The 27,296-nt window shown below is 41.1% G+C and overlaps 2 protein-coding genes across 5 annotated transcripts in view; one reads left to right on the top strand and one right to left on the bottom strand.

Annotated features, from left to right (window-relative positions):
* Window positions 1-17,117, bottom strand: part of mllt3 (MLLT3 super elongation complex subunit) — a 75,334-nt gene extending 58,217 nt beyond the window's left edge. For both annotated transcript variants that reach the window (XM_028429659.1, XM_028429660.1), the window contains exons 1-2: window positions 16,993-17,117; window positions 16,182-16,362 (exon numbers count right to left, since the gene is read on the bottom strand). In XM_028429659.1, coding sequence (XP_028285460.1) covers window positions 16,182-16,362; window positions 16,993-17,004 — 193 coding nt within the window. In that variant the 5' untranslated portion in view covers window positions 17,005-17,117. The remainder of the gene's footprint in view (window positions 1-16,181; window positions 16,363-16,992) is intronic.
* A 1,314-nt stretch (window positions 17,118-18,431) lies between these two features.
* The window catches only part of focad (focadhesin), a 29,839-nt gene continuing 20,974 nt past the window's right edge, over window positions 18,432-27,296 (top strand). Inside the window, exons 1-5 of one of the 3 annotated variants that reach the window (XM_028428771.1) lie at window positions 18,432-18,480; window positions 22,375-22,446; window positions 25,550-25,624; window positions 25,733-25,887; window positions 25,981-26,079. In XM_028428771.1, the coding sequence (XP_028284572.1) occupies window positions 22,390-22,446; window positions 25,550-25,624; window positions 25,733-25,887; window positions 25,981-26,079 (386 nt within the window). In that variant the 5' untranslated portion in view covers window positions 18,432-18,480; window positions 22,375-22,389. Of the gene's footprint in view, window positions 18,485-21,191; window positions 21,265-22,374; window positions 22,447-25,549; window positions 25,625-25,732; window positions 25,888-25,980; window positions 26,080-27,296 lie in introns of those variants that run through there. The other 2 variants (XM_028428773.1, XM_028428772.1) reach the window with 2 other exon arrangements.

Here is a 27,296-nt window from a genome sequence, read left to right as displayed (position 1 = left end):
TCATAGGTTTTTCTGCCTGCCCCCCTGGCCTGTTTTGAGTAGGGTCATGAAAATTGGTACACATGTGTATCACCCCAAGATGCACAAAAAAGTCTCTTGGACCCCCCCTCCTAACCCAACAGGAAGCCCGCAATTTTGAAATTTCTGTTAATTTTTGGCGATTTGTGACCCTCCTACAAAACTTTTCACGCCTCGCATACTTCCTCCAAATGAGCTAAAACTCACTGTGTCCACTCAGGACACCATAGGGAATAGACGCATTCAAAAACTCTTACAAAAGTCTGACGGTGTGGCGGGGGCGTGGCCTCAAACATGACCATTCGCCATTACAAAGGAACTCACTGTATTTATTGCCCTAATGCGTAGCCCCGCTGGCCAGTTTGACACAGGATCATGAGAATTAGCACACATGTGTATCACCCCAAGACGCACAAAAAACTCTCTTGGACCCCCCCTCCAAACCCAACAGGAAGTCCACCATTTTGACTTTTGTGGCCATTTTTTGCCTATTTGTGACCCTGCTTCAAAACTTTTCACGCCTCACATACTTCATGCAATTGAGCTGAAATTCACTGTGTCCACTCAGGACACCATAGGGAATAGACGCATTCCAAAACTCTTTCAAAAGTATTACCGTGTGGCGGGGGAGTGGCCTCAAAGTTGACCATTCGCCATTACAAAGGAACTCGCTGTGTTTTATGCAGTACCACCCATATACTTTATGCAATGTGGACAAAATCTTACAGTACTGCCATGGAGCCGAGTCTAAACAGATGTATATGCTAATAGGATGATACGGTCATAGCGCCACCTACTGGTAGCAGGAAAGTTTGGTTGTAAACATGTGTTTGTTGTATATCTGTGGAAATGAGAGGAGGAGAGCATAGCACAGGAGAGTATAGGAGACGCGAGCATAGGAGAGAAGACTGCGATGACCCCACGGATCGCAAGGTCCGCGAGGGCCCGCAATGCTGCTTGCAGCTTTAATTTTTCATTTTTTTTCCTTCCCCCCCTAAGATCGCATTTTTGGGGGCCTTAACATGCCCAAAAACTCACCAAACTTGGTAGAAAAATTCATTCGCCCGAAAAATTTTGAAATTTGCTGACTTTTGAAATGCACATAGGAAAATGACTCTATAGCGCCCCCAACGCGTAGCCCCTCTGGCCGGTTTGACACAGGATTATGAAAATTGGCACACATATGTATCACCTCAAGACGCACAAAAAAGTCTCTTGGACCCCCCCTCCAAACCCAACAGGAAGTCCGCCATTTGAAGGTTTGTAGCCATTTTTGGCGATGTGTGACCCTGCTGCCAAACTTTTCACGCCTCGCATACGTCATCGGATTGAGCTGAAATTCGCCGTGTCCACTCAGGACACCATAGGGAATAGACGCATTCCAAAACTCTTACAAAAGTCTGACGGTGTGGCCGGGGCGTGGCCTCAAAGTTTGACCATTTCTGAGGACACAGAAAGTCTCTATAACTTCTTCGTTTTCTGTCCGATCTGTACGAAATGTCACATGTATCATCAGAGTCTGACCCTAAACACATCTATACAACAATATTGAGGCTTTGACAGAGCGCCACCTACTGGCTACACAAAATGTTGTGTTTTCATAGGTTTTTCTGCCTGCCCCTGTAGCCTGTTTTGAGTAGGGTCACGAAAATTGGCACACATGTTTATCACCCCAAGACGCACAAAAAAGTCTCTTGGACCCCCCCTCCAAACCCAACAGGAAGTCCGCCATTTTGAAATTTCTGTTAATTTTTGGCTGTTTGTGACCCTGCTGCAAAACTTTTCACGCCTCGCATACTTTATCCAATCAAGCTGAAAATCACTGTGTCCACTCAGGACACGATACAGAATAGACGCATTCCAAAACTCTTACAAAAGTATCACGGTGTGGTGGGGGCGTGGACTCAAAGTTGACCATTCGCCATTACAAAGGAACTCCCTGTATTTTTTGCCCTAACGCGTAGCCCCGCTGGCCAGTTTGACACAGAATCATGAAAATTTGCACACATGTGTATCACCCCAAGACGCACAAAAAAATCTCTTGGACCCCCCCTCCAAACCCAACAGGAAGTTCACGATTTTGAAATTTCTGTTAATTTTTGGCGATTTGTGACCCTGCTACAAAACTTTTCACGCCTCACATACTTCATGCAATTGAGCTGAAATTCACTGTGTCCACTCAGGACACCATAGGGAATAGACGCATTCCAAAACTCTTTCAAAAGTATTACCATGTGGCAGGGGAGTGGCCTCAAAGTTGACCATTCGCCATTACAAATGAACTCCCTGTATTTTTCGCCCTAACGCATAGCCCCGCTGGCCAGTTTGACACAGGATCATGAAAATTAGCACACGTGTATCACCCCAAGACGCACAAAAAAGTCTCTTGGCCTCAAAGTTGACCATTCGCCATTACAAAGGAACTCGCTGTGTTTTATGCAGTACTACCCATATACTTCATGCAATGTGGACAAAATCTTACAGTACTGCTATGGACCCGAGTCTGAACAGATATATATGCTAATAGGATGATACGGTCATAGCGCCACCTACTGGTAGCAGGAAAGGTTGGTTGTAAACATGTGTTCGTTGTATCTCTGTGGAAATAAGAGGAGAGCATAGCACAGGAGAGTATAGGAGACGAGAGCATAGGAGAGAAGACTGCGATGACCCCGCGGATCGCAAGGTGCGCGAGGGCCCGCAATGCTGCTTGCAGCTTTAATTTTATTTTTGCCATTGTAATATGCTATTTACATCCCGCTCTGTAAAGGCTGTTCCATACGCCACAAGAACAGAGAATAGAGAACTCGCTCCATGGGTGGTAAGAGTAAAAAAAAAAGTTCTTTTCGGCACGGAGGTACCATACTTTGCGAGACGTGTGTGCAGAACTCCTCATACGGCCGTCCACGTCACACACAAAAGGTTGACAATGCAATTGTATTGTAAATTGTGAGCACGGTTGTGGTTACCTGTCCTAACGAGCTGATAATGTTCAGGGAAGAGGGCGTACAGCATGACAATAGATAGATCAGTGTAGCTGACTGTAGCAGACCTCTGGTCTGTGTGAGTTTAATTCTGTAAACGTGTGGATGACTGTCTGCAATAATACATCCCGTCTCCCGGTTTTTAATGTGCGCGAGCCACTGTAACGCCGTGATCAATACTGGGATTAATTATTGTCACCTTTTGGACAGACACTCTCCTCTGTGCACCGTGTTTCTCCTTCCAGGAGCTGTTTGCCTGCTGCTCATCTAAACTGTCCATCATAGTTGTACTTCCTCCTGTCTGTGTGTTCTGCACCTGAAGAAGCTGTTGTGCTTCTCCACATTCATCACGCCCACAATAAATTTCGACCAATCACAGCATGGTTGACGCAGAGCCTTGAGAGAAAAAGTTCTGCCCGGGCCATGTGTACAAGAGTGCTGCACAACGGGCGGTCCAAGATAAAAAAAAAATGACGTCATTTTGTGGGCGTAACGTCTGCAGGGGGAAGGGAGTTCTCTGTTCTCGCGGATTATGGATCCAGCTTAAGCCATGACGGGACCTTCAGCAGCTTTGCGCACGGTTGGACACAGAGTGGTGTGGGTCTCTGCTCTGCCTGCAGCTGAACCTGCTGCGTGAAGCTACAGAGAGAGTGACCGGCTGTGAATGCGTTGAGGCGGGGGAGGAGCTCACGGTCGCTGCTTGTCGAGGAGAGTAACCTGACTGCAGAATGATTTCACGTCAGTCTCCAAAAGTCACCAGAGTCACTAGTTGCTTTAGATAAAAAAAGGTTTGAAAAGCCGCCAAATGTAACGAGAGAGACGCTAAGTTGCCAACACTCGTCTATATGCTGTGGTAAAAACGCCTCCCTGTATTACTTGATGCACATGTCCAGAACCGAACAGAACACGTGCCCCGAACAGAAACACATGTACCGAACGGTAGGGTTGGGCGGTATCCAAATTTCGAATACGTCAAAGGCCCTCCATATTTTACCCTGGTATACGTGAATACCGTGCCGTGTGCTGTTTTTTTTTTTGTTTTTTTTAATTTCATGGTGGCAGCACACCACGGTATTAAACTTGTATACGTCCGTCCAGATGCGTTTCTGTTCGTTTTTGTAATTTTATCATGTTAAGAGCCTTTATGTTAGAAGTTACACATGGTAATAAAACCACTTGTCCGGTAAACTGAAAACCTGCCGGTCACGTTTTCCACTGCCAAGTTTTTCTGATTGAAACAATTAAAATGATAAATGTAGGCTTAGACGGCACCAAACTGTTGGCTTGTGCCTACACCACTCAGAAACTAAACACCATCTCAGCTCTGGCTCGTCCTCCAAAGCGCAGCAGTGTTCTTCTAAGGGACCTGGTCACAGGTGCGACTACGGCTTACTCGCGCTCTCTCTCTCTCTTCTCCGCTGTGCTGTCACGTCATGTTCATAAACTTTATCAAACGTCTCCAAAAGTAAAATACATTATACTAATGAAGTAAAACTGAAGATTCAACCACACAAGGCATCAAATAAAATATGTTTAATATTTGATCCTTATTTTTTATATAAGTACATTGCTTTTTTTTTATTGACGGTATTAAAAATGATACCGTCGCTACCCGTGTGCCCCGCCGGTATATCTTAATACCGCTCAACCCTACCGAATGGTTTTGATTTTTTTTCTGAACCGTCCCACCCCTATTGTTTACTAGGGGTGGGATGGTTCAGGTGATTAGCAGCTCAGTGGGGATAGAGTCTCTGGTTGACTGAGCATACTCTTAAAAAAAACCTTACACTATAGTTTTCTCTGCAATCCTACAGGAACTCTTCTGACCCAAACAACCTCACACTAATCAGCTAACAGCAAGGCCCTCCAACACAAATGGGGTCAGGATTAATCTTCTGAGCTAAAGGACCACAATGCATGACACATCTTAGTTTGTGTTGCAAGACAACTGGCAAGATAAGAGGGTTGACAGGTGGTCAGTCCAGTGATGGGTGAGGAAAACTGCACAGACGTCTCACTTCTCATCAAGTTAGGTGTCTTCATTTAGTTCTTTTCTCAGAGAAAATATAAATACACTCAACAAAAAAGAACAAAGGTGCAAAGCCACATTCACCTCAAGGGACAAAACACAGATGGAGAGGAGGACTGATGTGGGACGAGGGGGTGGGGACAAAATCATGGGGATGCTCCAGATATCAGGTCCCAGACCTGCCAAACAGCCTGCGAGGTGCCAACAGGTTTCCACACCTCCCTGGAGAACCATTATGTGTATATCACACGTTTGGGTGTTTGATCCTTCAACATCTCCAGAGGTTTTTTAGGTATTCACTCTGCTCAAACCTTTATATTACCTACAAGATATCACATTTATACACAACCTTTTACTAAATTTCATAAGCACATATTTGCCTTCTTAACTGTTGAGGGTTACCATTGGAGTGTCAAAGAATATTTGTGAATTTCTTTCTTGTAAATTGTAAATACTGGATTTCAGTTTTATGATTAAAATTGATACTAGAAAAGAGACTTTGAAGTATCTGAAGAAGAATTTTAAACTACATCAGCAAAAAAAAAAGCATTTGACTGCAAAATGACTCTTTTAGAAATGTAATCACAGTATGTATTAATGTCACTAATAAAAAGGCTGACTCTGTTACTGAGTCCTGACTCCAGTCTTTGTCAGCTTTAGTATGTGGAGGTGCCTTAAATAAGACAAATGTTTTATGACTGTGTCGAGTGAGAAGGAGTGAAAGAGCTGCCAAAAGACAGCCCATATAAACCATTTCCTTTGTTTTCCTTTAATTGACTGAGCTGAGGGAAAGCTGGCATTTACAACTCAGTTCCTGTTAGTTGGTGGTGGCTGCCCCATCTCTCTGCACCTCCTCCCCTTCCCCATCTTTTTATGCCAGCAGCGGCAGCAGCCAGCCTGTAGCTCTCACTGCTCTTGCTTTCTTTGTGTTGCACCTAATGTTGCTAAGAATTTGTAAAACAATTACAGGCAAATTCCTCTAGCTCTTTGATTTCGCCTAGACACTATGGAAGAGAGGGTGAAGGAAGGGGTCTTGGCTGCACTATTTTCATCCAAATATACGCTAAACTCCTAAGAGTGTTGTAGACTATAAGAACTGATCTCAGAACAGTTGGGCCTCCTAGCTGCTGGATGTTCTAGGTCTTATTAATTGTTTGTGTGCTTAGTTATTTCATTCATAAATATGACATAGAATTATAGAGACATGCACCAAATGCCATTCATATTGGCAATGCATCTTTCAATGTTTCTCCAGGGCTTTTGGCAAAAAAAAAATCTTGGGGGCTACAAGTGTCTTTCCTTCTGCTACTAAATATGAGATGAGAGCTGTTCAATTTGGAATGGTAATTGCAAAAAAATTGATCCTACGTATGTGGAAGATGGAAGCTGTCCCTACATATAACTTATGGTTGAGTGAAATGTCTAACATGCTGCATTTAGAGAGATTGAGATTATATGATGAAGATACAGGAAATGAGTTTGATAAGACATGGGATCTTATATTGAAGTACTTTTTCAAGTGATCAGTCGAAGACCATGGTTGACACGTTACGTCTTGCTGTATGGAATTTTTAGGGCCCGAGCACCGAATGGTGCAAGAGCCCTATTGAAACCCTTAGGATTATTATTTTTCCTTCCCCCCCTTAGATCGCATTTTTGGGGGCCTTAACATGCCCAAAAACTCACCAAACTTGGTAGAAAAATTCATTCGCCCGAAAAATTTTGAAATTTGCTGACTTTTGAAACGCACATAGAAAAATGGCTCTATAGCGCCCCCAACACGTAGCCCCTCTGGTCGGTTTGACACAGGATTATGAAAATTGGCACAGATATGTATCACCTCAAGACGCACAAAAAAGTCTCTTGGACCCCCCCTCCAAACCCAACAGGAAGTCCGCCATTTGAAGGTTTGTGGCCATTTTTGGCGATGTGTGACCCTGCTGCAAAACTTTTCACGCCTCGCATACACACAGTGTGTAGACACACAATTATGTGCTAAAATACTCCCTATAACTCCATATACAAGCCAGAAACTACACTACATGAGCACAGGCCTGCAGGTAAAGGGTTAATATGGTCATTAAGTTGTTAACTGTAAAAATCACAAATGTTACCTCCTACCAACAGGGTAAACCACCAACAATCAAGAATGCATGATTATTTAGTGCCATGGCTGTGCAGTCAAAAAAAGTGCAAAAACTGATAATGCAATAAAGTCAATTTTTTTACTGATGTTTGACATGACCAAGACTGTAATAAAGGTTAAAAAAATCCAGTCCACATTCACCTTTACTATTAAAAATTAGCCTTTTTGTGTGTTTTGGGACGTTTTTGTCCCAAACAACACATAAGGGTAGTGTTTGCGAACAGTGCATGAGGGTTAATTTCTAAAGAACATTTAACACTGGAAAGGCCCCCAATCATAAACATTATTATTATTATTATTATTATTATTAATGATTTTTAAGGTAGGGTAGAAGATTTCATTCTGATGCACTTTATGTTAAATTACAATCTTTACAATCCGATAGCAACCGATTAGTTCAGCAGTTTCGCTTTAAAACAAAGAATATTAATCATCTGTGGAAGCTATAAAACGCTAAAAATATCAGCCAATCCTACGAGGCGCCCCTGCACATTTAGTTGGCTGGTTGTCACTCTCTTCCTGCTCTGCACGCATCAGAGAGGTACGTGCATGATGGCCGAAGTCACAGACTGGGAGGCGTGGCTTCGGGATGAACTCGAGAGAAAGGGGCATGTGTTTACTTTCAAAATCTGGCTGACTCACCGAGTTTTCAAAATCTCCTACCTAGGGGTGGGCGATATGGCAAAAAGTTTATATCACGATTCTTTAATGATAAAATCATGATCTCGATTTTAATCATGATTTGTTTTTACATTGACACTAATTTGCATGTTTCTGTGTAAATGACGTCAGGTAGCCTACTCTACTCTTAAAGGCAAACAACAACTTATAACGTGTACTCAGTATTAGTTTTCAATAAACATGAAAATTTAAATAATTACAGAACAATAAACTTTTATTTCAAATAGGTTAAAAAGAAGACTCTAATGTAGTTCTGTAAAGTATTATTCAACAGTCATTTAAACAGACTGAAGTGTGCCTCCTAAGGTTAAACAATACAGTATTGAGACTTAAGTAACTCTTAAAGTTTAATGTGATCAAACTTTAATGGGAATCATATCTAAGGAAAAACGGAGCTGCTGCTGTCACCTCTGTCCACCGATTACTAGAGTCTTCATATGGAGCCTCTTCATCAAATGCCTGCGTTATTGTTTTAGTGACGTCATTAGCTGTTGCCTCTGTCTGCATCTGATGTACACACGCGGCCCTCCCACTACAGTACTACAGTACTAAACAGTACCGAACATGAAGGTGGAGTTCGTTTTAGGGACCAGTTCCTCCGTTCTCTTTTTGTTTTCATCCGTAGCTTCCTTACAGGGAGGCTGTCATTGGTTGGTCAGGTTCACATTAAGCGCACTGAGAGTTGGACGAGTGAAAAAAACTCATGCGTCTGCGCGAACATAGAACTGCAATTAATAGAACGTGCTCTATGGACGATAAAACAATCTGTCCGTTCTGGTAGATCCCCGATATGTTCAAATCCTTCACGATCATTTATCGTTAAATCGCACAGCCCTACTCCTACCCTACCTTTAAGATTAATGTTGATATTATTATTACGAGTAGTGGTAGGCCTATTACCATGGCTTATCTGAGCATAGTCAGTGGAGTTAAGTCAAACCAACTAGCACTCTCTACCTGCTGGTGGGAGTGGGCTCACCTGAACGCACATGTGTTCTTGTGCGCACGCATTTGCGTGTGTGTATGCGCATCAGGCCGCTGCAGACAGCTGCAGTAAATTTTAAAAACGCAAAGGACTAATGGGTGGTGCTGCCGCGAGTGCCACTAGTAAGAAGGCAGAGAACTTCACTCGTACAGTGCGGACTCTCTCTGATAGCACGTTGTATACATAGGCATGTGTAGTCTCGTGGTGAATTGTGTCAAAGTGTTGAACCGGTGTTGAAGCCCTGCAGCACCGTGGCGATGCAGACAGCGAGCTGACCATGGTCTGCTCAGAACATCACATAAACGTTACACAATGAGTTAAAAAAATTAATCAACTACCTGTTGATTTGACACATTTTAAGACAGAAGCCGCTGGCCGGACTTTGCACACTTTATACCGGAGTGACACCTTTTGTCATCCAGTCTCTTTGGCAGGGAGAGGGAGAGAGAGAGGAAGAGAGAAAAACAAACGAGCATGCAAATGTAATTTATCGCAGCCGAAAAACTTATCGAGCCCATTTAATTTATCGTGCAATTAATTGATTTATTGTTTATCGCGACAGGCCTAGATGTCACTGCTGTTTGCATTTACACTCATCATTCAGACTTTAAAACAAAAGCAACTGCACATCCACACATGCACAGGAAAGTATCCTTCATCTCCTGTAAGTTTATCAAACTGAGCTTAAACACATCCCATTAGCAAAGCCACACCAAAGAGGAAAAGGAATGCACTCCAGCTTCTGAAGCATATTTCAGCCTGAGGATCTGTATCTTATGTATAGGTCACTGCAGTGACTTGACTTATGTGGTATGTGCACACAAGCCACAAATTAAACCCAAGCAGAGGATGCGGGGAGTTAAAAGATTTCATATGAGTGTTCCACAGAGTCACGGCGATAGCCAGGGGCTAACATGTTGGCCCAATCATTAAGGAATCAATCTGCGGTTTGTGAACTGTAAGGGGTTTATACTGTCACCAATCTGGCTAACGGAATGGAGGAGGGCTGTTTTTTTTTTGTTTGGAAGGAGATACCCTAAACTACTGTGCAATAAAAACATTATTAATAAAAATAAAGTATATTAGGAGAAACTGTTAAAAAAAGGCAGCACATACTCCACGCCCTTACATATTGCAAACCAGGATAAGTACATATATAAAATTGCAAAAGCAATCAATTATTAATGGGATCAAACAACTAGATCACAGCCTCCTGTTTCATGAGGTGATTAGTTACTGGTGTTAAACATGTGCACAGGAGTGAGGGGTAATTAGTAACAAGAGTGTAAGAAGTACATGTAGTTTGAGACTGACAACAGTTGTGCATGATCTTTACATATGCAGCTTTAAGAGTGGGAAAATTGTAGTGTATGGCTTCAATCATGTTGCCTAAGCAAAATGATAAGAGTGTTTGGATATTTTGATTTGGCAGAACACAAACCTAAATATGACTTTTCATTTACAGCTCTACGTCATTTAAGTAAGCAAATTACTTTATTTTATGAGAAAATGCACAGACAACTGTTGAGTGGGCATGAAAGGGAACCTCCTACAAGGCTAAGACAATGTTAGTTACATGGAAGTGGACTGGAAAGTTTGAAAACGACAATGCACCTGACCACCAACAACACAGCAAATACAAAAGCGTGAATAACATAAATATTCTGTCCACAAGTTATACCAGCTGTATCAACCTGCAGGATACTCTTCTCAGTTAAATATTTAGACCTTATATGGGCATGTGTAATAAATCATTTGTAATCATTTTAATGTCCATTTTGTCTTTTTTTAAGTAAATGGAATGCATTACATAACAAGTGCAAACATAGAACTGATGCAAACAGATCGGCCCCATTATCAAATATATTAGCCAAGGATGTTATCTGACAGGCGAGCCTGTCCTCACCCAGAACTGTAACATTTTATTTTCACCTTTCCCCTTACCCTGCTTCTAATACCTAACCTTAACCAGTAGTTTTTAGTTCTTAACTTCAACGAGTGATGAAAACTACAGGCAAAACACAAATCAGTGTTTTAATTCACGGTGCCCACAGTACTTGAACCCACACTTTTGTGTAAAGGCTCACCATCCTGCCTCCTGTCCCTTTTCCTTTTGCAAGAGTCCTGTTCCCCTTATTTGGGTGATGTTGGGAAATATGATCATTTGTTTATGTCACAACAATAGCTCTCCCAAGAATTGATAAATATATATACATTTTCAAAAGTTTCAAAATATCTTCTTACAAAACAAAACACAAAATAGTGACAGATAACAGAGTCTGGCCAAACATATGAAGAAAACACCACACCCTGTTTTTTAAGCATTTTTCCCTGTGACAAACATCACCTCAGCTCCTCTGTATCCTTCCTGCACTGCACAAACCTCCCAACTCTTTCACCAAGCCAGCCCATTTCTTTCCCATTACACTGTCTTACATCTTTCCATAAAAAAAAAAAAAATCTTCTGAAATATCACAAACACCTTTGAAGAGATCCCATCTCCAGTGTAGATTAAATGGCAGCCCAGGCTCCAAATGAGGTGCTTAAGCAGCATGAGCCGCTGCTGCCTATTGCCAAAATAGCACCCCCTTCACTGGTTCCAAAGAGCTTCTTTACCTCCATTTGTACAAACGGCTTTGCCATTTGGCTGTCTCCATGGCGACGCCTTAACGCTGGCCCGTTAACCGCATGGCAATAATGAAGCAGGGTGACAGCTTTACTGACTGATTCGTCATTAATCTTAATGTGTGTCTGGCAGCTTCTCGTATGCTGCACAACAAATCACTTAGAGCGTGGGAGGAAGTTATGTTTGCTGTGTTTTATCACCTTCTGAAAGCTTTCTATGTTTTGACTGCTACTACTGTGTGTCTGTGTGTGCTAAAGAAGTGATGATGTGTTGATTAGAAAGGAAAATCTATAGAGCTTGAATTCTTATCAGCTGGGCCTACCTGTCCACAGCGTCTTCACAAAAATGTAAACAGGAGACACCTCCTAAATCAAACCTCCAAGTGAGCCAAGAGGCAATGACAGACTTTACAGCACTCTGAAATCTGTAGTAGAGAGTTTGAAATATGATTATAGCTTTCTGCTTTCACTTGCCCCTGTTCTTTGAAATCCTGACAAGCCATTGGGGATCCCTGGTCCACATAACAAATGCTTTCCTGCTGCCCTACTGGTTGCAGAATCATGATGCAAGGTTCACACACCTAACCTCTATTTATCAAACACTGCTAGCAGTTATGTAGAAAGAAGGTGGAGATATCTCAGCACACCAAAAAAGCCCTGCCAGGTGAAACATGGTAAAATGAAAATGATGTTCCACTCCATTTATTCCCTCCAAGCACCATCCCACTCCTCATCCAGTTTCATAGACTACACCATAGCTACTTTCTTAACGCCCCACAAATATGCACTATAAAATCAGAGCAGGTCTTAAAGCAAAATGCAGCATTAAATATCTTCTGACAGCTTTACTTTGTTCTTATGATGTGTGTAAATGCCTCCAGTTTTATTTCAACCATGTGTGATGTGCACGTGGGTGAAAAGCTACTGTAATTTTAGCAGCTGTTTAATGGACTAAATTTAACACTGACAACCAAAAGATAGAAATGGAGCAGGCATCCATCGTAAAGGAAAGTCTGTCCTTCTCTCCTCTAGATGAATAGATAGATAGATGAAAACTTTTTTTTTTCAGAAACAAAGTATCACAATTCCATCTCCCTGTAAATTGCTTCTACACTTAACATGCAACATCAGTAATTCTATGACATAGTAAAAGAAATGAAAATGTATAGTTTTCAACTCTAATTTCTGGGATTATTTTTTATTAAAATAGCCAAAATATTTTAACTTAAAATATCCATAACGCTAAATATCACACATAAAATATTTGCTGAGTTAACAAGACACCAGAACCTAGTTCTGATTTGGACTGTTTTGAAAAATTGTTCATACTCAAACTTGTACTGTAACTGCTAATATGAATTGATCTGCTGAATATCCCTCTGGGATGCACCAATGAGTCCTTGAATGCGTCATGGGTTATGCAGGCACGTGAGGGAAAAATATTAGGTATGCACCGAATTTTTGGCCACCGAAAATGTTCAGCTGAAAATAAAGTGCATTTTCGGTTTTGCAGGATGTTGTGATGACGCAACCAGCACGGGTTTGTCTGAACGCTCTAGCATGTCTGCGGTGTCTTTTCTTGCTCCATTTGAGCAGCTAACTAAAGAGATCCGCTCCTCTGATGCATCTGCAGCAGATGTTCTTTTAAACGCAGCACTAAAGCGTCTAAGCAAAGAGGTTGATACAGACCGCGGAGTGAAAACATTGAAAAGCACACTCGGAGTCTGTCAGCACGCGTTTCACTTAGATCTACGGTATTGATCTGCGTTTTAAAGATAGACAGGCTATTCTGTTCTGAATTACTATATATGTGACAATCAGATTTATATTTCTGCTAGACTTTTTTTTTTTTTTTTTTTAAATTTGACAAAATGTTTAATTATGCACTGGCCCTAATTATATAAGATGTACACATAATGTACATATGAGTGGGGTCAAGCTTAGTTATTTTATTTTATATTGTGCATTGTTTTGAATGTGCTAAATAAATCTGTTCATAATTTTGTAATTGCTTTATTCTTTTAAACATTAATATTAAGTTGTGCATTTGCAATGCCTTGATTTTAGTGAGATTAGTACACAGTTATAGCCATAAATGCAATGGTACTAATAACTGGCATAATACGTTTTGTTTTGGCGTTTTGGTTTTCAGCCTTGGATTCCTCATTTTCGGTTTTTGGTTTCGGCCAAGAATTTTCATTTTGGTGCATCCCTAGAAAAAGTGTTTAAAATCATCACTAATCAACTTTATTTTTTGTCTTTGTCAGAAGAAAAAATAATTAGACACTTAGAGATTATAAAAAAGCAGTTGTTGATCTTCGCCATCCATTTCTACAAACAGAATTGTGTGTACTGAAGTCCAAAATGTGCATGTTAGAAGAGAATACGCACAGTCACAGTCTTTCAGAAATTATAAAGATGATTTTCAGTGAGTGTAAGCATTTGTCCAAATGGTAAGAGAGTGAACTTGTAGGTGTAGAGACCAGGAAACACTTTGGTTGACAATTTGTCACTGTGCAAAGATATGCAGGCCCCTAAGACACACAACAATGATCCCACGGCATGTGTCATCACGTGAGACTTATTGAAGGTTAAGTATTCTCCTGCTGGGCTTCAGGCCATAGTGCTTCTGCCACATATCCCATCTATCAAAGCTGGGAGATAAAGGTGCAGGGAGGAAGATTCAGAACTCATTTTGGAGCCTTGTAATCAAAGGCCTTTCAGAATAAACTTTAAGCTTTGAAGGTTCCATATCAGCAGAGAGAAGTAAGATTTATAGACTGCTCAAAGGCACTGAGGTAAGTGCACACTGGGTAAGATTTCCAACAGAACTGTTGACAGCTTTTAAGTCCATCAGTTTCCAAGCTAGCGATTTATCAACATGATATGTACAGAGAGTATACGAGGAGTGACTGATAAGTTCATGGGCTGAGGCAGTAGGATGACAGTTATACAGCTCTCATTACATGCACATGTGGTTAGTTGATGCGGTACTTCTGTTTGCTGCTAAGTGTGTAAACATTAGATGGTACTAGGGTTTCCAAAACGTAGGCCAAAAACTCCTTGAATTGTACACGCTTGTTTCAATGTCAGACCATTCAACTGTCCTTAGCAACTCAAATGAAAATGTTTACATATTTTGTGCAGTCCCATAGGTGTTCATTGCAGGAACTATTGGGGTGTTTTAGGGCAGCCTGCACCAGGTAAAATGTAGACAGACTGTCATCTAGTTAAACTGTGAGCTAAGCAAACAAGCACAAAAACAACACAAAAATAGGGTTGATACACATAATACAAAGTAATATAGCTCCATGGTGCCATTCACACAGAGGAGACATTTTATAATTTAACATAATTTGCCAATTATACCCAGTAGGGAAACCGAACAGCTGAGGCAAAAAAAACCCTTGTAGCAGTTTTTTCTCCTCTCATCACTAGTAATCCTAGTACTCTGAATGGAATAAAAGGTGCACAACCAGTCCATTATCAGTAGGAAAATGCAATATGAGGTTGATATTCCATTTCTTTGAAACAACCACTGCGTAAGTATCTGCCAGCCAAATGTCAAATGTGATCTAGGGGCAGAGCTCACCCACTAGTGAAATGGTGAAATGGTATGGGTTTTTTTTAACCCATACCACTCTCTTTATGAAAAACCTAACAAAGTTTTTGATGCATAGTCTTAACCAGTAGATTTTAATGCTAATCCCAACTACAAGTGAAAAGGAAGCAAAACAGCAAGTGAAAACAAAACACAAGTGACGTTTACAGTTATCATAATGCAATTAGCTTAGCTAAAATAAAGACCCCAGACTCCTGGAAGACTGTCTGCTGCTTCAACCACCTGTTAGGGACTTCTGTATTTGTATCACAACTACAGCTACTACATCACTATGTGTGTGAGCTTTACAAGACAGAAAGTGAAAGGAGATAATAAACAGTAGACTTTGGTCAGAACTTTAACAGAAGGATAACAATATTTTTAGCCTACACTCACCTGTAGAATATACTTTACCTCATTTCTATGTATCAAAATGAGGTATTAGGGTCATGTTTCTTACTACTAGAATCTCTCAAGGATGAGATAACAAGAATTACCAAACAGTGACTGGACTGTAGACTGTATTTTCTAAGAGGGCAAAGTCAGCAAGCAAACTTACTATTCATCATTTGCTGTAAATCAATATAGAATCAATTCATAACCCACACTACAAGAAAGAAGCTCTGATTGGATAGTAGGGTGACAGTTCCTGCAATATAAGGAATCAACAAACACTGTGTAGCAGCCTCTACAATGACACTCAAAATCCACATCCAGAAGTGTGGTTCAAATCTCCCACCAGCAGATATTTTCACCAATCAAATTTAAAGCAACTACTGTACCTCTACACTTAAATGTGCACTCACCCACACTGCACATGTAGATACACGTATAAACACTTTTACATAATTTCCAACCATTCCATTTACAAAGAACTCACTTGTTTTGCAGCCTTAGCAAAGATATATTAAACGCACCATGAGACTAAATGTTGACCACGAGGTGCAATCAAGCAGCAATTACACATGTGCCTAAAGCAACAAATGCATAACTTCGTTCTCAATAGACGCCATCATGCAGCAATGATGGATCGTTCAAACCCTAAGTAATTGTCTTAAGGCTTCACACAACGGTAGCAACCCCTCTGCTATGCAAAAACCAGGTCTCCTTACCTCTTTTTGGTTTGGGGAAGCTTTCGTGCAGGTGGAAAACAACTTTCTCCACAAAGTGCTGGATGTTGCTGTGCTCTGGTCCACGGACAAACACCATCCAGTCGTGGGTGAAGCCTTCCACTGTTGGTTTCTTCCTAACTTGGGCACGATGACCAAGTTCTAGTTTCACCTGAACAGCACCCTGTCGGACAAAGTGATGCTGGGTCAAAATATGATCCAAAAAAATAAAATTACAAAATTTTAAAGGCTGATGATTTAATCTAAATCATAGATTGTTCTGCCTTTGGTGCGCTACTTTGACTCATAAAGAGCTCATTATATTTACGAGCTTTTACGCGAAGACGCTCGTAGAGAAGTCCATTAAAAATTTGGAACATTTAACGCAACACTGCAAATTTGGGAGCTACCTGTACACTGTTACTTTTCTTTAAATTGAAATTCCTGGCGTGCTTGTTTTACTTTCTGCCACGGTGTAAACGGTGTACGGTGCTGTACGATAAAACAACATCTTAAGAAAGTTGAGATATTCCTGGTTTACGTGGTACGTTACTTTACATATTACGTGTATATTTATATTAAATTTGCGACTGGACTATAAGCATTCTGTAAAACATCGTTATTTTTTAGAGGAATTTTGCATTATATCCTCTTTCAGCTGACAGCGGCACGTATCAGGTCTAGCTAGCCGTGCGGTTTGAAAATCCTCGTTACGGAGTAAAAACCAGCGACTTCTCCGGTGTCACAAAATAGCAAAATGTCCAAACGTATCCCCGTTAGTCCAAACAGGCAACTCTCCCGACTAGCTACTCACCGAGTTGGCCATCCTTGAGGCCCCGTATTACTGTTATTTCATGGAGAATTACTTTTAAATGAGATTAGAGGTAAATACAGTTTGCCTATGACGGCGGACATGGTCTCTCCTGGACTGAAGTCACACTCAAGACTTTCAAAGGCTCGCCGGCTGTCAATTATATCCAATGAGATAGCGCACTTCCGCTGTGGCTTTTCAAAATAAATCCTAAGCAGTAAAGACGTACCAGGGGTGCCACCCAGAGAGCCCAACGGGTAGTTCTGAAATGTTAATTTTTTTTAACATTTCAATACCAACTTTTCTATACATAGCTTAATCAACTACGAAATGTATTTCCTATGATTACACAAACGAAACGATTCATTTAATTAATTACTATCAGCACAAAAACTGACAAATATTTGCAAAAATGTTCATACTTTACAATTACCTTGCACATTAATGTGTAATTATCTTGTTCTGTTATGTGTCTATGCACTTTTTATTTAATTACCATGGTTGAACTAAGATATCCATAGGTACTGTAAATGTCCTAAGCGAGCCCAGCTGAACAGTGCATTTACATTCAGTGGATGTTAAAGCATTTAATGACATTTAACTTTTATTTCAAGATCTTGGATCTAGAAGTGTAAAAGAAATACAAAAGGGCAAAAGCTACAAAACCTTCTGAATAGTTTTCTTCTAATTAGCTAAAATATATAAACAACAATGCTGTAACTATAAACTTCTTAGTTTTACACAATGCAATTTTAATTTTCTCCTCCTCCTCCTCCTCCTCTTCTTTTAGTTTGAAATCAAAATACTCTTGTTTCAGTTACTATTCCGGCTCAATTCGACAACCTTTACGGCGTCGTGGGGCAAAGCGCACGCGCAGCGTGGTGTATCCACTTGGGCCGCAGATAGAGCACGAGATGCAAAGAACCAGTAAGAGAACAGCAGACATGCTGAACTCCAATCAGGTGGCAGCAACCTTTCTGTAATTATGTTGCTTTCATGTCCCAGGGGGAAACCTGTGATAAAGTGTGTTTGATGTGTTTATATGTGATGTTCAAAGTCGTTTGAAGAAAGTAATGCTTTAAAATAATGTCCACTACCTGCATAACTCATAATGTTGTGCACTAACAATTTTACTCAGGCTATACGTTTGTTTAAATTAGTTACATTATTCAGTTACAATACGTTATTAGCGTATGTAATCAGAAACCATGTAATCAGAATATTGTATGCTAAAATGGTTGAAAAACGGACTTCTCTATTTAAAATGAAATAACGTAATAAATTAACGTCGTATTTTAATAGTTTTAAAGTGACGTTTCTGCTACAATTAATAAATAAATATATTGTAGCACTGTCCAATTTTCTTTTTAATGTTCTCCAACTCCATACAGCGACTTTGAAATATTATGGTGTGCGACCTATTGGTGCCTATCAGTTTTGGACCTCGATGTATGCCGTAGTTACATGCGGGTTTGCAGGACGCTGGGTGAAGTAGGTGAAGCTTGTGTAGCAACATGTCTAACTTGTGTTTTGTTTTTATTGGTATTTGTGTATATCATTCATTCACTGTGTGTAGGAGCTACACTGTCTAGACTGTGTCTTTATCATAGCAAACCCACGGCCATTGGAATTACGTTAGAATTAGCTTATGTTGATAAGTCATACGTAGCTACTATTAGCCGATTTAGCCTCTTGCTAACTTGATTTCAGTAATTGTAATTATTCATTAGGGTTACAAAATAACTCTTCATAGCGCAATATTGAACAAAGGTTCTTGTTAGGTGCAAAACCCAGCCAGCATCAGGACCACGACTAGCTTGAGAGGAAGTGTCACCTGAAATTCCATTGAAAACTTAATTCATATATGTGTTAGTAAAACGCTTTAACGCACAAAACAGTATTGAAAACGCCTGCAAATGAAATCGACATTATTCTTTCATTCGGCGTTAAAATTATTGATAAGACAGCGCAGTTGCACACATAAATGGAAATGTTGCTGTGAAAATACCTGCTGAGTTCTGTCAGTGCAAGGAGGGACTAGTGAGTGGCTGTAATACAGATACAGGAGAACGGGAAGGGTAGAACATTCCTGATGCAACTAAATAATTAGTTTAATAATAGGTTATTATGTAGATTTGTCTAAAGCTACAAGTGCACCAACTGCGCATGTGCAGTGAACTTCACTACCTGAAATTGTGAAGTTTGTCTTTTAAAGAACATGAAGCCAGTCCTTCTCTTACTTCCAGTGTGAAAACAACAGGATTATGTGCGGTGGGGTGCCCAAATGTGTCCTTGCAGTCTTGTATGTTATTGAAAAATAGATGGATGAATCACTTTAATATGTGCTAGTTAAAAAAAGTAAGGTAAATTATAGTATAAATTACACAATTGCACAATTACAATTAAAATTGGACATTGCTTTCATCTACTGACTTTTTATTATAAGAAATAGAATATATAATAGTATATACAATATTTACATAAGTCCTTACATTTTTAAATTTTCGATACTTATATTTATAATGTCTTCTTCACTTATTTAATGGACACATTGGATCCTTATACCACTCCTAGTGGTCAAAACCTTCAAGGTACCCTTGGTTCAGTGTGTTCACAGTATTTACTATAAATATGTTTCAAATGAAATGAAATTAATAATATTAATAAATACAATTTCTCATTCTGACACTTAAGCATATTGTCTGTTGATCCAACACCAATTCAAAAAATAAATGTATATTTCTTTAAACAGCTTAAAGGTAGGGTAGGAGATTTTAAAAACTCAGTGAGAGTCAGCCAGATTTTGAAAGTAAACACACGCCCCTTTTTCTCCAAGCTTACCCCGAAGCCACGCCTCCCAACCAGTCTGTGACTTCGGCCATCATGCACGTACCTCTCTGGTGCGCGCAGAGCAGGAAGAGAGTGACAACCAGCCAATACTCCGCGCAGGTGCGCCTCGTAGGATTGGCTGATGTTTTTAGCATTTTATAGCTTCCACAGATGATTAATATTCTTCGTTTTAAAGCGAAACTGCGGAACTAATTGGTTGCTATCGGATTGAAGAGAGGTTACATTAATTTAACAAAAAGTGCATCAGAATGAAATCTCCTACCCTACCTTTAATTAACAGGTACAAAAATGAAAAATCTATTGAATGTTCATATAATCAGAAAAATATAGAACATAAGATCTAAATATTCTGGATCTGGCTGCTCTGTGTTCTCAGGCCCTGTGAAAAGATTTATGTGTGTCTCTGTGTGTCTGTGCCACCTGAAAGCCCATCAAAAATCCCTGGGTCCTGTGCGGCATTTTCAGTTTAGCAGGGAGTGAGAGTCACACAGTAAAGCCTCAGCACTGTCATTTCTAAAGCACTGTTGGCTCAACACTGCTCGTGCTTTGTCCTCACTTGTATTGCTAATGCAGACCTAGCAGTACAGGCCAGCCTATATTGTTTAGCTGTAAGGTAAATGTGCTGTAGAAAGCACTGGAGCTGTTTGTAAAAGTTTATAATACTCCTGACTATGGTTAAATAAGATATAAGTGAGTTATATCTAAATGATCGACAACACTTAAAACATAAAGTTCAAGTGTGTGAAATTAAAAATGTATTCCTCAAATACTCTTTTTAAAACTTAAAATCGTTAGATATAAATATACTGTATATACATGTGTGTAGAGTGTCCACAAAGAGTGTTACATGAGCGTTTGGTAGAATTTGTAGTCTGTCTGAATGTTAGCAGGTGCTGCTGACTTACCTGTTCCTGTGTGTGTGGAACTGAGTGGAAGTGGGAGCCGATGGAGAGTGTGTACAGCAGAGCAGCCTGGCTTATCAGTTAGATAACAAAAGGGGGGTTGGGTGTCTATGTTTGGGGAGGGGGTAGCAAGGGGTAAGGCCACAGCAGCTCATATTCCCTGCGTTTCTAGTATTGTTGAACCAATATATCGGTTTACTGATGCTGGTTAACTGTAAATTGTCAGTGGGAAAAGATTAAGATTAAGAATACCTTTATTAGTCCCACAATGGGGAAATTGCGTAAAAAATGGGCTAAAATATTTGTGCTTGGTAGGGATGTGTGTGTTTTTTTCTAGAAATCCAATTAGTTGATTTATTTACAAAAAAATCATTTTAAATTACATTTCCTAACCTCCTTTGACTTTGACTTTCATGGACACCTGGATATTCTCCAGACTTTACCTTTTTTTTTTTGAGCATAGTTGCATGTGTCCAATTCCGCTACAATGGATATCAATTCAACCGAAGTGTGAACATAGCAGGTAACAATCCAACACTTTCACAGCAAATGTGTTTCAATTAATGTAGTTTTGATACTGATGCAGTCGTAATTATTTAAGTTGGGAATAATGTAATAATTTCAGACTCTTCTCCCTTAGGACAGCAGCATATGTCCTACTCCTAGCTGTTCCTCATCAGCTTATCGGGCACAAGAGTTTACGTGTGGAAAGAGCTTAAGTTGTTTTAACCAAGTAGTTTTAATGTCTAAACGTAACCAAGCACTTCTAATGTCTTTACCAAACTGTAGTAATAAAGAGTACAAACTTTAAAGAAGTGATCTCGTTGGGTCCTGAAAGAATTAAATAAAACAAAGCAGCAGTCCCACTGTTGACTAATAAGAAGTCCTTATGTGGACTGAGGCAGGAGTACTTTAAAAAATGCATTTGGTTTGTACATAGGTAGCAATATGTTAAAATATTCCAAGGATTGCTGATAATTTCTTGCATGTGCACACCTCTGTATATAGCATCTAATGATCAAATGGAGAGGATATTATAAAAATGAAGCATAGCATCCCTGTTAAGGTTTTTATTTAGGTTGATTTATATAATTAATTATTTTTTTTTTTAACCATACATTTGAGGATAAGTTGTCTTTTCAAACTTGACTTAATTTTATTAGTTATTTAAATGTAAAAAACAAAAGAAACAAAAACCTGTGCTGAGACTACTTGACAACTCATCACAGTCAAATCTTGACTCCTGCAGTATAACTTGTTGGAGCTGCCGAGCAGCTGTGCCCCTGTAGGCTCAACCTGAGACGGCTCTTTCATCTGCTTAGCAGCCTGTCAGCAAGCAAGTGTGCTGGTGTACTGATGACTTTTGAATAATTAATACAAAATTCTGTCATCACTGCAGGCCAATAATTTGATATCACATGGTGGAGATCAGTTTTCAAAAGGCTAATGCCTATAAGCAGTGCTGCTGCCTCAGTGCGCTGCATTAGTGCTATAAGGCAACAGGTGGCGGCATCACTGAGCCTTTGTTTCACCCCCACTGATAGGTGCTATTGTTGTGCTATCACCGAGCTTTTCTCTTGGATTTCTTTGACCAAATGTTGAATTGTTGTTTTCGTGGATGTTCCCTGTGCAGGTATGACATGTAGACATGACGGAGGAATTGAAGACACGGTTTGACTTCCCCAGCCCTGTTATACGAGCTCAGGTAAACTGCCCAACTGTTGATGTCCCATCTACATTTTTATGTAGCACATTTTACAATCAGAAAAGAGACTTAAACCCCCTTAAGAGCAAATGTGGCAAGAAAAACGTCCTTTAAATAGGAAGAAACCTTGAATGGGACCCGGCTTATAAAGAGGACCTTCCTGCTGACAGTCAGCCGGGTAGAGGAGAAGAAGAGGTAGACAGCAAAGAGAGGATGAAGGAGAGAGAGGCACAAAACTATGAGGAAGACAGCAAAACACAGTTTATGACATGAATTATCAGTATGAACCAGAATAATGAGAGAGGAGAGGTAAGAGGGTGAGAGGGGGATTTGAGGGAAACTGCTCAAAGGGATCATGTTTGCGTCCCCCGACAGCATCGGCCTATAGCAGCATAGCTGTGCTAAAAGTTAAGTTTTAAGATAAGATAAGATAAAACTTTATTAATCCCGAAGGAAATTCTTGTGCCAGAAGTATCAAGTTACATTAAATGCAGTTACGTACAGAGTATAAGAGTATAAGTGTCACTATAATCCAAATAAGAGTACAGTACGCAGTATGAGCACAATATATGATACATGGATACGAATATGGAGATATAAGGTGCTAAGTAAGCATAAATATAGACCAGTGGAGGGAATGACAGTGATGCCTGACATGATTATCTAGCTCTTCTCCCTACAGAAAGGGGAGGAGTTATACAGTCTGATGGCCACTGGCAGGAAGGACCTCCTGTGGCGTTCTGTGCTGCTCCTCTGTAGTCTCAGTCTACCGCTGAATGTGCTCCTGTAGGACAGCAGTGTGTCATGCAGGGGGTGAGACGTGTTGTTACGAATACTGAGGAGTTTCCTCAGTATCCTCCTCTCCGTCACCTCCACCACAGACTCCAGCTCCACTCCCAGTACCGAGCCAGCCTTCCTAATGAGCTTGTTGAGTCTGTTGGTGTCGGCCGTCTTCATCCTGCTGCCCCTACTACAGCGTAGAAGATGACGCTGGAGACCACCGAGTGGAGTAAAACATCTGCAGCATGGTCTGGCAGATGTTAAAGGACCTGAGTCTCCTTAGGAGATACAGGCGACTCTGTCCCTTCTTGTATATTGCCTCTGCGTTCGTGGACCAGTCCAGTTTGTGGTCAATGTGGACACCCAGGTATTTGTAGCTGTCCACAATGTCCACATTGATACCTTTGATGCTGACCGGGTCTGGGAGTGTCTGGTGCTTCCTGAAGTCCACCACCAGCTCTTTTGTCTTTGTGACATTCAGCTGCAGGTGGTTCTGTCCGCACCACTCCACGAAGCTGTCCACCACACTCATGTACTTCGCCTCCCGACCTTTGCTGGTACAGCCCACAATGGCAGAGTCATCCGAGAACTTCTGCAGGTGGCAGGACTGTGAGCAGTGTCTGAAGTCCGATGTATAGAGTGTGAACAGGAATGGAGACAGTACTGTGCCCTGGGGTGCCCCCGTGCTGCTCACTATCGTGTCCGAGATGGTGTTCCTCAGCCTCACAAATTGTGGTCGACCTGTGAGATAGTTAGTGATCCAGGTGACCAGTGGGGTCTCTACCTGCATGTCCAGGAGCTTCCTCTTCAAAAGGGCAGGCTGCACAGTGTTAAACGTACTGGAAAAATCAAAGAACATGATTCTAACAGTGTTGCCTGCCTCTTCCAAGTAGGTGTGTGCTCTGTGGGTAGATGATGGCGTCCTCCACTCCAAAGGGGGCTGGTAAGCAAACTGCAGGGGGTCCAGTGATGGTTCAACAACAGCACGCAGGTGTTTCAGGACCAGCCTCTCCAGAGACTTCATCACATGTGAAGTCAGAGCAACTGGTCTGTAGTCGCTGTGTGTGCTTGGATGTTTGGTCTTGGGCACAGGAACAAGGCATGTTGTCTTCCACAGGGCAGGGATGGTCATCAGGCTCAGACTCAGGGAGAAGATGTGCTGGAAGACCCCACACAGCTGTGTGGCGCAGTCCCTGAGTACTCTGGGGCTGAGTCCATACGGTCCTGCAGCTTTTCCCGGTCGTAGGCGACTGAACTCCCTCCTCACATCTTCTGTGGTGATGGTAACTGTGGACACAGAAGAGCAGAGAGAGAGATCTGATGGGGGAGGGGGGCAGGGAGGCTCGGGGGTTGTTAGTGGAAGGTGGGGTAAGGGGGGCAGGGTGATGGTATTTATGGGGGGGTGAGACTGGTTAGTGTGGTTAAGGGGAGGAGGAGGTACATTGTTATAGACAGGTGTTAATGGTGCATCACAGGAGGGGTGAGGGGGAGGGTGGTGTGGGAGTGGACTATCAAACCTGTCAAACCTGTTGAAAAACAGGTTCAGCTGGTTGGCCTCCTGCAGATCTCCATCCATCAGCTGGTCAGAGATCCTATTGTGGCCGGTGATGGTTCGCATGCCACTCCATACCTCCCTCAAGTTGTTCCGGGCAAGTTGGCTCTCCAGCTTCCTCCTGTAGCTCTCCTTGCCCTTTCCGATCTTCTCCTTCACCTCTGCCTGGGCCCTCCTCATCTCCTCTCTGTCTCCACTCATATCGGTCCTATGATACCTGTTATAACTGTGCCCGAAGCCATATCTATATCTGCCCTACATGCTATGTTCAAGGCTAACTATATGCTTTACTAAAAAGAAAGGTTTTAAGCTTGTCCTCCCATTCTACTTTTATGAATCCTAGGAACTACAAGTAAACCTGCACTCTGACATCTGAGTGTTCTATTAGGAACATATGGTACTATTAGGTCCTGCAGATATAATTGAGCTTGTCCATGTAGAGCCTTGTAGGTTAGGAGAAGAATCTTGAAGTGTATTCTTGAGCCCACTGGGAGCAAGTGAAGAGAACTCTAGAACTCCATCAGGCTTTAATTCTACTTTGGATTCATTATGAGCTAGATTGTAACCTGCAATGGGATTATTAAATAAAAACACTGGTTACTTTGGACAGGAGGAGGAGAAGATATTTGTGTAAACAAAAGTATTATCTTGAGTGCCTCACCAGTAAAGTAGCAAACATAGGCATTTTATATGTCAGCCAAATAGAGAACCACTAAAATATGCTTCAGGAGTGATTTTTCTTATGTTGATATATGCCTTTCTGTTTTTCAGGCGGTCAGAAATCTTGTTGCTGCTGTGCTAACAGAAAAAGGGTCAAATGGACAAATCACTGCGTCCTCCACCCAGGTGAGTTCCTTCATTGTTTTTTTTACTAATATGAAGCATTTCCTGCTGTATTGGGATGGTTGCTACAGGGATGTAACAGGTTTCTTTCTGGCTTGGTGTGCCTATCAGGGAACAGCGCTGGAGACTCTATGGCAGCAGTGCTGCAGTGACTGTGGGATGGTGCGTTCAGTCTGCTGCGATGCATTTGTGCTGTTGGTGGAACAGGGCCATGCAGACCTACACTATGTCCTCAACAGTGTCCTCAACCTTCTGCCTTCTGCCAGGTAAACAACATACATATATTCTTTGCAGAAAGGTCATCCATTTATCATAATCATTTATGTGTCGATGACCCTGTGTTTGTCTTAAAATTGCAGAAATGTCCAGGGTCTGATAAAAGTCATTGGACAGCTGCTACAGATGCAGGCAGACCAGAAAGAAGGAGAGCCACACTTCACCTGTCCTTATTCCATCAGGTCAGTGTGTCATTTGTAGTGTCTCTGTTTTTGTGTTGAATCACCTTTAGTCACACTATTGCAGTTTTCAGCTCATGTAGAAGCAGGAGTCTCTTGTTTTATTATGACATTTGACAAGTCATCAGAAGGAACAACCAGATATTTGTTAAAGATCTCACTTGTCACCTGAGTGTCTGTGTTGAAAATACTACTTGTGTTACAGGGTTCTTTTTTAACATTAAACAGAATAAAAATAATGTGATCAAGGTGGTCCATGTCCAGTCCTGCTTCCATGTGCTTTTTAGACAGAAGAGTCTTTCTCCTGGTAACCCTTCAAACAAACTCTACTTGTTCAGTCTTCTTCTGAATGTGCTGTCACATTAACACTGAGGGACATCCACTCCTGTGAAGATTGACAGCTGTCTTGAATGTTTTCACTTGTGATTAATCTTTCGCACTGTAGAACATTGAACTCCAAATATTTAGAAATGGTTTCATAAGTCTTTCAGATTGATGTGCAGCAACAGTTGCTTCTCTAACACCATTGTTTATATCTTTCCCTCTGGGCCTATTAATACATGTGTGAAAAGCATCTTTGTTGGTAATATTAATATCAGTAGCATGTGCTCCTCTTTTTTTCAACTTGACTGTAGTGATCTTACCTTTTTATGTCAATAATTTCATACTTACCAAGTTCATTTGTGATATCCAGGAATACAGTGATTTCACTAAAAGAAGGTAAATTAGGTAAATAAAGAATACAAGGAATCAGGTAGTCCCACAGGTAGGGAGCCATTAGCCACCACAGCAATACATTCTGCTTCAACTTTGATTTGTTATTGTTGAAATTTCATGCTCACAAGTACAACTGGACAATGATACAATTACCAGGCGCAGTAGGGCTGTTGGACTTTTCAGTGGCACAGGTCAGTCTAGTTTGCTGGATAACCTCAGGCAGACATGGAGTGCTGTTCTCCTGTTGGATCCTGAACGGAGCCCCCTCCCTTTGCTCCTCCTCCAGTCTTAGATCGGCACCTCTGCCAAGATCCTGGGGCCTCTTTAATCAGCTGCAGTGGGTGATAAAAAGACTGAGCTGCTTTGTCTTTTTTCTCCTTCCTCCCCCTGCTCTCCAATTTTTCTCTTTACCACTAAAACCCTTTCCTCCTATTTTTTTAAAAACTCCCTTCTCCCTTCCTTCTCATTGTCCTTTCTTATTCCGTCTTCATCGCTGTATCTTC

Source organism: Parambassis ranga, chromosome 18, assembly GCF_900634625.1.
Source record: "Parambassis ranga chromosome 18, fParRan2.1, whole genome shotgun sequence".
NCBI classification, from domain to species: Eukaryota; Metazoa; Chordata; class Actinopteri; family Ambassidae; genus Parambassis; species Parambassis ranga.
The sequence above is the reverse complement of the archived record's forward strand: the minus strand, read 5'-3'. Positions and strand labels throughout refer to the sequence as shown.